The 12,151-nt window shown below is 36.8% G+C and overlaps 2 protein-coding genes across 3 annotated transcripts; both read left to right on the forward strand.

Annotated features, from left to right (window-relative positions):
* The first annotated feature begins 231 nt into the window (after window positions 1–231).
* Window positions 232–7,750, forward strand: LOC145636268 (putative ubiquitin-conjugating enzyme E2 24). 2 transcript variants are annotated; one of them, XM_081687778.1, is made up of 9 exons: window positions 232–618; window positions 1,506–2,431; window positions 2,644–4,013; window positions 4,505–4,636; window positions 5,485–5,928; window positions 6,039–6,102; window positions 6,211–6,350; window positions 6,793–7,104; window positions 7,287–7,750. In XM_081687778.1, exons 3-9 carry the CDS (start codon window positions 2,655–2,657, stop codon window positions 7,515–7,517), a joined length of 2,682 nt encoding a protein of 893 aa, XP_081543904.1. In that variant the 5' UTR covers window positions 232–618; window positions 1,506–2,431; window positions 2,644–2,654; the 3' UTR covers window positions 7,518–7,750. The 2 variants fall into 2 exon arrangements, with proteins under 2 accessions (XP_081543904.1, XP_081543905.1); XM_081687779.1 differs by having other exon boundaries at window positions 1,595–2,431.
* Window positions 7,751–8,447: 697 nt separating this feature from the next.
* On the forward strand, window positions 8,448–11,653 carry LOC145637211 (uncharacterized). The gene is made up of 2 exons (XM_081688688.1): window positions 8,448–8,468; window positions 9,140–11,653. Exons 1-2 carry the CDS (start codon window positions 8,448–8,450, stop codon window positions 11,651–11,653), a joined length of 2,535 nt encoding a protein of 844 aa, XP_081544814.1.
* The last annotated feature ends 498 nt before the right edge of the window (window positions 11,654–12,151 follow it).

The following is a 12,151-nucleotide window of genomic DNA, read 5'->3' on the forward strand; positions in this document are numbered from 1 at the left end:
CCATCTCTCATAAAATATTTATTTCAACTCTATTCAGTTTAGCTCGGCTCAGCTCTGATCAGTTCAGTTCAGTTCAGTTCAGTTCAGTTCAATCCTTCAACTTCCAGCAGGCCCTAAGTTTAATTTTTTTGGGGAATAATAGCAATAGATAAATAAGATAATGATTGGTGACGATTGACCCTTATGACAGGGAGATCCAGTTGGTACGAGTATATACTTTGTGAGTTTCCCACTCCTCGTACTATTTATCATCCATTTCTAATACTTGGGTTTTCATACTACACTGTATTACCAAGCAAATACAGAGGAGAGAGAAAATTCTGCAAATTTTGAGATGTTGAATTATGAAAACATGATGGGTGATTTTTGGGGAGGAGCCGCTCATGGTCCTCTCTAAACTACCCTGCTCTTCCTGCTTTCTTTCTTTCTCTTTTCTGCCCAGAAGATTTATTTTTAAGGAAAAAGTAGAAGATTTTGAGGGAAATTTATGAGCAAACAGACAAATCATCATCTGGGTTTCAATCATTTATTCAGCCTTTTCTGTTAAGAAATTTCTGGGATTTTTTTAGCATCAATTTGTCACTTTTTTTTGGGGTTTTTTCATGAAAGTTAAAACAGGTAACTTTCTGTATTTCTTGAAGAAAGCTCACTTCTTTATTTTTGATTTTCCTTCTGTTGTTTGGATTTATTGATATTATGATGTGGGTATGTTTGTTTGGATTCATTGTTCTGATTTTTTCACTTTTTATTCAGTTTATATAGTTTGAATTTCTGAGGTTTTTATGAAAGTTTCTTGTTTTGATGCTAAATAGCCAAAGATTAAGGTTTTGTAATTTTTGATGTGTATATGGCAGCCACAAGAAGTGATGTAGACGGAATTTGATCTCGAGCCATGGCTTTTGGTTTCCTACTTTAACCAACTAAGCTAGTCCAAATTAAGGGTTGATCCAAATGGTCCTTGAATATGTGCTTCAGATAGTGGGATATTAGCAGTCTTTTAGGAAATTTGTATACCTTTTATTGCAAAATAAAATTCTAGAAATCAAGCTACTTTAATTCTAGTAACTTTTAGCTCTGAATCTGCTTTTAACTTGTTTTCAATCACTTCAAAGCCTAAAAATGCATAATTCTTACTTGTCTTTACACTTTGTTGTCAATTATAATTGTGAATCTGCCTTTAGACAACAAATTGATTATGATGAACAATATTTTGTATGTTTGGTTGAGTTTATCAATTTAAATTTCAAGCTGCATATTTCTTGTTAATATTGGTATTGGAATTTGAAAATTGATGTGTAAATTGCAATTTTAATCTTGTTTAAATTTTTATACAACAATTATAGATAAATATGTATGTGCAAATAAGCAACTTTTGTTTACATTTCTAAATATGTAAGAGACTGATGTGATTATATGCTACTTTTGTCTTTTTGAGTTTATCACTAGCTAGCAGCTAAATTTGATAGATTCTTAAAATACACACACTAAGAATTATATATTGACAGGTAGAACGGAATTCCTGAACTGGTTGTTGTGGCTGTTTTGTTAAGGGCTAAAGTGTTAAATGCTCAAGTGTCAGCATATTATTCTGCAGGGAAAAGTCGCAGTTGTTATTCTGGTGTCTTATCAGTCGAGGCAAGTGGCAGTGAGCGTATCTTCTCTAACAGTGCAGTATCCGCAGATGTATTGACTCCCTTTGGGGGCAAATCTCCTTTGGCAATATAGTTCTGGTTGAAAACTAGAACATCAGTATCTATTCATCAGCTACATAGCTAGCTATCCCGGATAAATCTCCTTTGGCAATATAATCTGTGCTTTGAAAAGCATAGATTTAAACAAAAATATACAAAATAAACTTAGCTCATTAGGGCAAATCTCCTTTGGCAAAAATTCAGTTAAGTAACTCTTTGCAGTGTAGTATCTCTAAGAGAGGTCTTCATCTGCTGGCTTGTGGCTACTACTCCTATCTGTTTTCCTGTATCCTATCCCAACCATATTGCATATTTCTCTTGACATTTTCACTCCCTTTCCTTCTTATTCGTTAGACTTATCCTTCCTCCAAAAAAAAAAAAAATCTATAGAAAAAAAAAATTGTTCATTCCTTAGGAAAATCTCCTTTGGAAATATTCAGTCCATTTTATTGGGCAAATCTTCTTTGGCAACATTAAGTCCAATTTGTTGGGCAAATCTCCTTTGGCAACTTTAGTCCCATTTGTTGGGTAAATCTCCTTTGGTTGTAGGAGTCAAAAACCGACTCTTATTATCCTTGGGGGCAAATCTCCTTTGGCAAACTATCTCCGGTTGAGATACCTATCTCTTGCTCTCCACTAAGGAAGCACAATTATCCGGTCACTTTAAGAAATAAATTATCTTCGCAGCACCAATTTACTGAATATTTGCTCAAGCAGATCAATTCCTACTGAATCTAAAGGTATGTATCTCACTTGTATCTTCTACGGTTTATTAAGCCTATGTGAAAATTGGAAACTTCGTTTGAGATTGTTGTGATTGCAGTAATATTCACCTTTTGACCTGAATTTATATGCCATCATTTTTTTTTGAAAGGTTGGAGTGAAAAACCTGTCATCTAATGTTTCCAGCTCATATATTAATGTGTTATGATCTTATATGGTGCTCATACAGCAACAAGGATCATGGCAATGGAACTGTTTGGTGATTCTGATGTTGAGAGTTTCAGTGAGACCAGCAGTGATGATCAAGATGATATATTTTCCATCTACAGCGGACACGCTCAGAGTATCTTGTCCAATCTTGAAGACAGCATTGAGAAAATAGATGATTTCCTCTCTTTTGAGAGAGGGTTCACACATGGGGATATTGTACGGTCCACAGGAAATCCATCTGGACAAATGGGTAAAATAGTGAATATCAAAATGTTTGTTGATTTGGAAAATGTTTTTGGTGAAGTCATAAAAGATGTCAATTCCGAAAAACTGTCAAGGATGCGGTCCATTTTGGTTGGAGATTATGTGATTCATGGTCCATGGCTTGGAAGAGTGGAGAAAGTGGTTGACAATGTTGGTATTGTATTTGATGATGGAACTAAGTGTGAAATCATGGCAACTGACCAAGCACAGTTGTTGCCACTTTCTCCCAATTTACTCGATGATTCACTCTATCCCTTTCATCCTGGACAAAGAGTGAGCTTTAGTCACCCTACTGGCTCAAAATCTACTGGATGGTTATGTGGGAGGTCCAAAAAGAATCAACACGAGGGGACTGTTTATTCTGTTGAAGTTGGACTTGCTTACATTGACTGGATTTCCTCTGCTATGGTTGGTGTTTGCATGACCTTACCTCCTCCAACCCGTTTGCAAGATCCCAAAAACTTGACCATGTTATCATACATCTCATATGCTAACTGGCAACTTGGTGACTGGTGTGTCTTTCCATCAGAAACTGGATTGCAGAAAAGTGATTCATATTCACATTTTGATGAGATTTTTTCAATTGTTAAGAAAAAAATCAAAGTAGATGTCATGTGGCAAGATGGTAATTGCTCATTGGGGTTAGATTCACACACTCTCTTCCCCGTATGTGTTCTAAATGCTCATGATTTTTTTCCTGAACAATTTGTTTTGGAGAAGACTAGTTCTGATGAGCTAGTTGCGCCAGTAAGTCAAAGATGGGGGGTTGTTAAATGTGTGGATGCAAATGAGAGGACTGTCAAGGTAAAATGGGAAACCACTGGCAGTGTTCCTAAAGACGTCGATGAGTGGAAAATGGAAGAGACTGTGAGCGCTTATGAATTGGTTGAGCACCCTGATTTCTCCTTTAACCTTGGTGACATTGTGTTCATGTCAGATAAGAACCATTATGCTGATCATTTGAACAAGATGAGCAGGGAAAACTGGACTACATTGGCAAGTGACAACCGTAATGTTGAATTGAATGAAACCCAGAGGAAACATTTCCTATCCTTTATCGGCTGTGTTGTTGGCTTCGACAATGGATATATTAAGGTTGAATGGGCAAGTGGAGTCACAGCAAAGGTATGAATTTCTTTGATCTGCTTGTTTGTATTAATCGATTTCTACTTGTAATCTTATAGACTGGTGGGTTTAAAGCTGGTTACTTTAAACTCTAAAAATTTGAGATTTGGAAGTCTGCTGCATATTGAGTTTTGAGTTAAAAATTATTGGAAAATTATGACATGGTGTTTATAATTAACATGTAGTATATATGCTAGATTTCAAGCCTCTGAGGGGATTCTAAGCTAACTAAACAGGAGAACCCTTTCATGCTTTCTCTAACAGATGATTGAAATAAGCAATCTTTTTTGTAAAATTCTCCCGTTTTAGGTGTCTACATTATATGACTTTGTAAGTGAAACTGCTCCAGTGGGTTTGATATATAGGGTGATACTACTCTGTGATTTAAGAGATAATGTTGCAGACGCCCTTAAAATCTCCATTTTAAAAAAGGGAATGTTCTCCGCCATCAACTTAATGTTCATGGCACCTTGCTGTTTTATTGTTTTTAGGTTGCTCCTTATAAGATACTTCGCATGGAAAAGGATGATGGATCAGTTGCAACTCATAATTTCCCAGAAGGAAATGGTGCTGAATTCAGTGATGAGATGGCTGACTATGAGAAACAATCTGTGAACAATCAGGTGAATACTTCTCTTCTCTCCCTAAACCCTACAATTGCTTAGATGTACTTTCGTGTCTTCGTTGTGCTCTGGTTATATTCATACGTCAACATGGCTTCAACACAATGACTCTAAAGTCTAAACAGGCTATAACTTAGGTGGGTAGAGTAGGTTGTATATGCGCAATCTTATCTCTATGATGCCAGAAAAGCTAATAAGGTCAACCCCATAGTTAGAAAGTAAAGAGCATAAACTCCATGATTGGACAGCTCTTCCACTCAATGATTTTATTCGCTGCTAACCTCTCAAGATCGCCTTACTTTTTGTTGAGAATGAATCAATGAAGTTCCCCTCTTTCATACTTAGGCCCTGTTCACTTAACCTTATAAAAATATTATTTAGTAAAATTAATTTCAGTTTAATTAAAAAAAGTTCAATTCAGTAAAAATATTCAGTTCAGTAAAAATCGGAAACTTAGGAGAAGAAATATAATAGGGAATCAGTAAATATAATTTCAGTTTAGCACAAATAATTTCAGTTTAGTAAAACTAATTTAGTTCAGCAAAAATAATTTAAGTTTCGCAGAAATAATTTCAGTTCAATAAATAATTTCAGCTTAGCAAAAATAAGGTGAAGTGAATATTGCCTTACTCTGAACTATATGTAAGATGTATGAAGGCCAGCCACTGTAGTGCTACATATCCTTTTTCACGTTTTTTAAAATTTTAAATGATGAGTTAATGTGTTGATGTTGGTCTTTATCAGCTAATGTTCTGTTACTCATTTTGTTGTACTTGTACCTGAAAAAACGAAAGTTTATAATCTGCACCAAAGCTATGTTTAATGATTTGAAGCCTGTCCATTTTCAGGATTCATCAGAAAATTCTGGTATTGATGCTGTAATTTGTCAAACCGACCATAGGAGTTCCCGCTTCTTCAGCCTTTCTCAAGCTGCAATGGGGCTCTTTACTAGTATTGCTGAAAATTTCTTCAGATCACATGGTTCAACATCCCTACCACAACACCTGTCATGTTCCCATGCAATCGGAGAAAGTAATATTGGAATTTTTGACGAGGAAGACATCATCGAGTCTTGTGACATGGGCCCAGATAACCACACCATGGAATTCAGTGACTTTGATACTTATGGGAGCATAGATCTGAAACAGAAAGTTGAAAATAACTCAGAGAATATGGAACTACTGTCTGTAGCTAAATCTAAAACTGTAAGGCAGTTTAAACAGTTCGACATTGTAGGTGATTGCTCTGACCATCACTTTGCTGATGCAGATGGCAAGGGAGCAGCATCTCAGGCAAGTATATATAGCTTTTTCTAAGAGCTTAAGTAGTTTAACGTATCACCTTGAAAGGAAGGGTTGATTTGGGTAATTAAGTGATCATGTCTTTCAATTGCTTTCTGCAGAAGAAAAAAGGTTGGCTGAAGAAGGTTCAGCAGGAATGGAGCATTCTAGAGAAAGACCTTCCAGGTAAAACCATTTTTTTTTTTTTAATTATTGCTTCTTTTGTATTGCATTATGTTTGTACAATCTTCTTTTCCTGCTCTTGTACTAATAAGAATACTTTTACCAAAGCAGAAACAATCTATGTTCGGATTTATGAGGAAAGAATGGATTTGATACGTGCAGCCATTGTTGGTGCTCCTGGAACTCCCTACCATGATGGCCTTTTCTTCTTTGATATAATGCTTCCTGCTGATTATCCTCTAGTACCTCCTGTAAGTGTTTTCACTCTAGTAGTCCTTATTTTAAAAACGCAAAGAATGCCAAACCCAGTAGTTTGCTCACAAATTTAAGTGATGCATAAAGTACTGGGTGGTGGGTGTGACCGTGGCACCGTGCACGCCTGCAATCAAACATAATAAGTATATTTATCATTAAGGCCTTGTTCTACTCATTTTTGTAAAAGAAAATACTATTTTTCGCATCAATAAGTTTGACTAGGTCCCTTCTACAACCAATAGTAAGGAATAGGATCAATAAGCTCTGAAGTATTAGTGAAAATATGAAAATACAATGGTCTAATTCTCACAAAATCAGATTTGTGTTGGAAAGCAAAGGGTAAAAAATTAGAAAATTTTGAGTGCTTATGTAATGAACAATTTCATAAATGTCGTGAGGAGAATCTGATACAGTGTTACATTGTGTAATATGACACAGATGGTGCATTACCACTCTGGTGGTTTGCGTCTCAATCCAAACCTTTACGAATCAGGAAAGGTGTGTCTCAGCCTCCTCAACACATGGACTGGCACAGGATCTGAAGTGTGGAATCCAGGAAGCTCGACTATTCTTCAAGTTCTTCTCTCTCTTCAGGCCCTTGTGCTTAATGCAAAGCCTTATTTTAACGAGGCAGGGTATGATGAACAGATAGGAAGATTAGAGGGAGAGAAGAACTCTGTAGGCTACAATGAAAATGCTTATCTGGGCACATGCAAATCTATGTTATACCAATTACGAAGGCCACCCAAGGTATGATGATCACTACTCAATGAAAGTACGAGTCCATCTCATGAATACTCATGGAATTGGCTTGCAACAATAAATTTATTCTTGTTTTATCAAATTTTGTTAGAATATTTTATAATGTTTATTACAAAGTTAAACTTATCAAGTGTATAACTCTGATCATGATTAAATACTGCAATTGACAGCATTTTGAGGAGTTGGTCGAGGAGCATTTTGAAAGACGTTCTCAGCATATTCTATCAGCTTGCAAGTCTTATATGAAGGGTGCACCTATTGGTTTCTGTACCAAAGTTGAAAATGAAAAGGGAAACTCAATGGGCTTCAAGATTATGCTAGCTAAGCTCTTTCCCAAGCTTGTGCAAGCCTTTTCTGACAAAGGAATCGATTGCAACCAGTTTATCGAGCCAGAGAAATAAGAACCAGTGACAATTGATCACTGTGTTGGCCACTGGTACTATCTCACGGTGTTAAAGTCATCGTGTGTACAATGTGTAAAATAGAAATGTATATCATTTGTGAAGAAGTTTACTTCTGTCTGTGTACTTGCCAAATGTATGATATGTTGCAAAGCATCAATAATGTTTTTGTTTGATCTAATTGTAATATAAGAATTGAAGTGTGAATTGTAAGAATATTGATCTATGCTTTACATTACTTGTGTCCCTTATTATACTTCATTTTATTAAGCACTTTTCTCAAGAACTTTTGGTGGCCTAAGATGAAGAACTACTAAGCCACTGATTTGTCAAAAATGTTGACATTTCGACTCATAAGAGACCTCAACCATTAATGCAATTTTGGGATTATTTGTATAATTATGTTTTGATTTGAGTTTTTGAGAATGCATTGGGATTAGAGACTACTCTTGACTAAATTAACTCAAAATTGATTACACAAATTGACTTAAACTTTCCTTAATTTATATTCCCTCTCGTAATAATCGCAACACTTTGACTTTTGCACAATTCATATGCTTACTTTTACTAAACTTGTTATCAATATATAAAAATACATACATTGCCATGTAAAATATTTTTGGATTAGTATTCATGTAAATTTTCATTAAATCAAGTGTTTATACTTATTAATGATATATATTACAGTACAATAATTAATGATCAAAGTTATAAATTGGCATATGTATCAATCAAAATGTTGTGGTTATCATGAAACGGAGGGCTGAGGGAGTACTAGAGGTGATCAAAGGACATGTCGCTGTAAAAATTTAGCCCGCTTGGCCGGGCTAGGCCAAGATTTAATCGAAAATGCTTGCCCAAAACTCACAAATTTGGATCGGGTCTCTCGAATTTTTGAGTCATGCTAAAACATTAACTTAAAGCTTAGAAATGCAAATCCAAGACCCACGGGTAAATTCTTAAAAAAAATTCAGGACAAGACTGGGATTAAGGGCATGTTCTGTTCACCTTAATTTCAATTCAATTCGGCTCCAATCAGTTCAGTTCAGCTCCCAATTTCCTTATCTCACAAACAATTCATTTTAGTTCACTTTAATTCAGCTTCTATCAGTTCAGTTTGATAAATCGGAACAGACCCTAAATTAGGATAGAATAAAACTCAAGAAAACCCCTAAATAATGAAACATAAATAAGGAATTACAGAGTATTTTATAGTGTTTGCCGGGTCAAAGACGGTATGATAAAATAGTTGTACAAAGTGAGTATAAGCCAAACCAAAACCCTTAAATCAGAGAGAGAGAAAGAGTTGTTTTTACTCGCTCAAACAGCAAAAAATGGACACTCCTCCATTCTTCTTCTTCTTCTCCACTACAAAGCTTTCTCTCTCTTCAATCTCTCTCCTCTTTCTCTCTCTAACAACCATTTTGTTCACTCAATCTTTCTCCTACCAAATCTCTTCTTCTTCTTCTTCCTTCCGCACCAATTCAATCCCTTACTCCGACCACTGCGGTCAACTCGTCCCTGAGTCAACGCCAACTCACCCCTTCTTCACCGCCCAAGTTCCCGCCTTCTACAGTGCTTACGTCATCAATGGCGATCAATTCCTCGGACCCAATTCCCAGATCACCGCAAATCTCATCCCACAAACCGTTTTCAACACCTCCTCATCTGGGGTTTTCAAAATTCAATCGTCATTGCTTGTTAGAGTCAATTGGGCTCGATTGAGGAACTCGAGGAATTTGATCAGTGTTCATGGCGGTCCTCGGCTTCGAGTTAATTCGAGGAATGTGAGGTTTCAGCTTTCTGGGTTTTGGGATTCGGCTTCTGGGCAGCTTTGTATGGTGGGATCAGCTTCAAGGCGTGTAATTAATGGTAATAATCGTCATTTTGATGCTGTTTTTAAGTCTGTTTATCCTAATTCTGCTGTTATTAATACTAGTTTGATTACTGGGACTTTGGAGAGTTTGGATTCTGAAGGTAGTGATGGTTATTTTAAGCCCATTTCGATTATGAGTTTTTCTAAGATGAACTATGCTTATACATTGATTAAGGATGATGTTGATAATGTTAGTAATGTTGATAATGGTAATGATAATAAGTCATTGGTTAATGGGGGGAGGAAATTTGGGAATTGTTATCAATTTGCAAGCTTAGAGGAGAATTTTGAGTTGGAGTATAAGAGTGATTGTGATGGTAGGAATTGTAGTAGGATTGATGGGATTCTTGGGTTTTTGCCTAAGTTTATGTCATTGAATGAAATTGATTGTTCGGGGCCAAAGATGGTTCGGGTTTCCTTTGGTTTTTCGAATGTTAGTGATATTCGGAATGGTTATAGACAGCCATTGGATCCTAATAGGACATTGGTTGCTGAGGGATTGTGGAATGTAGGAAAGGGTCAGCTTTTCTTTGCTGCTTGCCGGATTTTGAATTTCACGAATGAGCCTTTGAATGCTACGGTTGGTGATTGCTCGGTTAGGGTGAATTTTACATTTGCGGATACTTTGTCCATTAGAGATACGGGTGTAATTACCGGGCATATTTGGAGCATCAAGAGTGCTGATGAACCAGGTTACTTTGATAGAATTGAGATTCGTGCTTCTGGAACTAGGAGAGCTGCACTTCCAGACATGAAATATAAGTATACTGAAATTGATAGAGCCCAGAAATATTGTGCAGAAAAGAAAGGCAGTAAGCAAAAAGGAAAGAGTTTCCCTGATCCCTATTCCCAAGATATGAAATTTGACATGGAAGTCAAGAATACCAAGGGTAAACGGGCCTGGGGCAAGGCCTATCCTGTGTTTGTTGGTGATCGTTTTGTGCAGAATATTTATCCATATTTCAATTCGCGGCTAATACCCATTCCAAAGTCTGCTGTGAATAATAGCTACCATGGCTCTCTAAATATTGCCTATCGGATAACTTTTGCTCCTAAAGGTGAGTTTAAGGTGGGGGGTAGATCATTCACTATTAACGATACAATAAGAATATCTGCTGAAGGGATATATGATACTGATGCTGGACGCCTTTGTATGGTAGGCTGTTGGAATCTTAAAAATGATGGCAGTGCTCCACTAAATGCAAGTAAACTTGACTGTGATACTTTTATCAACATTCAGTTTCCTCCTCGTGATTCAAATGTTAAAGACGTGGTCAAGGGAACTATTGAAAGCAAACGTGAAAATGTAGATCCTCTCTACTTTGACCATCTGGATCTTTCAGCTACTTCACTGACAAAGTTCCAAGTAAAAAGTGCTTTTTGGAGGATGGATTTCGAGATTGCTATGGTTTTGATTTCTAACACTTTAGCATGCGTCTTTGTTGGGTTGCAGTTATTCCATGTTAAAAGAAATCCGAATTGCCTTCCACATATTTCTCTTGTCATGCTCATTGTGATAACCTTGGGACATATGATTCCCTTGCTTTTGAATATGGAAGCATTTTTCTTGTCCAGTACCAGCAAGAGAACTGTGCTTGTTGGAAGTGGCGGATGGCTTGAGGTGAATGAAGTTTTAGTCAGGGTTATAACCATGGTTGCATTTCTTCTAGAGTTCCGTCTTCTACAGTTAACATGGTCTGCTAGAGCTGGTGAGGAAGACAACCAGAAAACCTTGTGGGAAAGCGAAAAGAAGGTTATATACTACACTTTGCCTTTATATGTGGTAGGGGCTCTGATTGCTTGGCTTATACTACTATTGAGGGGTTCACATACTGTACCGCATCAGCATATCAATATAAACTCAAATCCTTCCCTTCCATTCTGGCGTGATGTGAAGTCATATGCTGGTTTCATTCTAGATGCCTTTCTTCTCCCTCAAATTATCTTCAATGTGTTCTCTGATTCTAAGGAGAGGGCTCTTGCTGTTCCATATTATCTTGGGACCACAGTTGTTCGACTGCTGCCACATGCTTATGATCTGTTCAGGGCTCATAGTTCGTCATGGAGCTTTGACCCATGGTACATTTATGCAGACCCAGGAATGAATTTTTATTCCACTACATGGGATATCCTAATTTCATGTCTTGGCCTGCTGTTTGTCGTCCTTATCTTCTTGCAGCAGTGGCTTGGTGGAAGGTGGATTATTCCTAAGAGATTTAGCAAGATCGTTCAATATGAAAAAGTGCCTGTGGGGCTGTAGGAGGGAATAGGTGATTCAAAGCAATGTCCATAAAAGCCTATCGTGCACCATTGATTTTTATTCTCGGCCCCTGTTGTTGGGGGAACATATGTCCGCTCTAGTTATGTTAGATGCAATTGAATTTGGTACAGTCTTGATACTCCTGTATACCAAGGCAAAGTCTGGTATGAAACTGCTTAATGTAACATAATGTGAGATGGGAGTAATGAATCCATATTTTGGATAGCTTTCTTACTTTTTGGAGGTTTTTAAGATTTCACAATTTTTACGAGGCAAAGGCAGTCTCGTTGAAAACTTACTTTGTTATACCAAGAATGCTTGTTGTCCACTTGAATTATGAGTATTTAGATCAAACAGTATATGTTACAAGTATGAAATATCTAGCTGCTTATTTATGTAGCATTTCATCTTCTTGGATGTGCTTATTTTCCCGTTTTATTTAGTTACTACTCCTTCCACTTCTCTTTTAAGTGCTTGATTGAAAGCTTGCACTTGTTC

Source organism: Chenopodium album, chromosome 6 (assembly GCF_948465745.1).
Source record: "Chenopodium album chromosome 6, dcCheAlbu1.1, whole genome shotgun sequence".
Taxonomy (NCBI): domain Eukaryota; kingdom Viridiplantae; phylum Streptophyta; class Magnoliopsida; order Caryophyllales; family Amaranthaceae; genus Chenopodium; species Chenopodium album.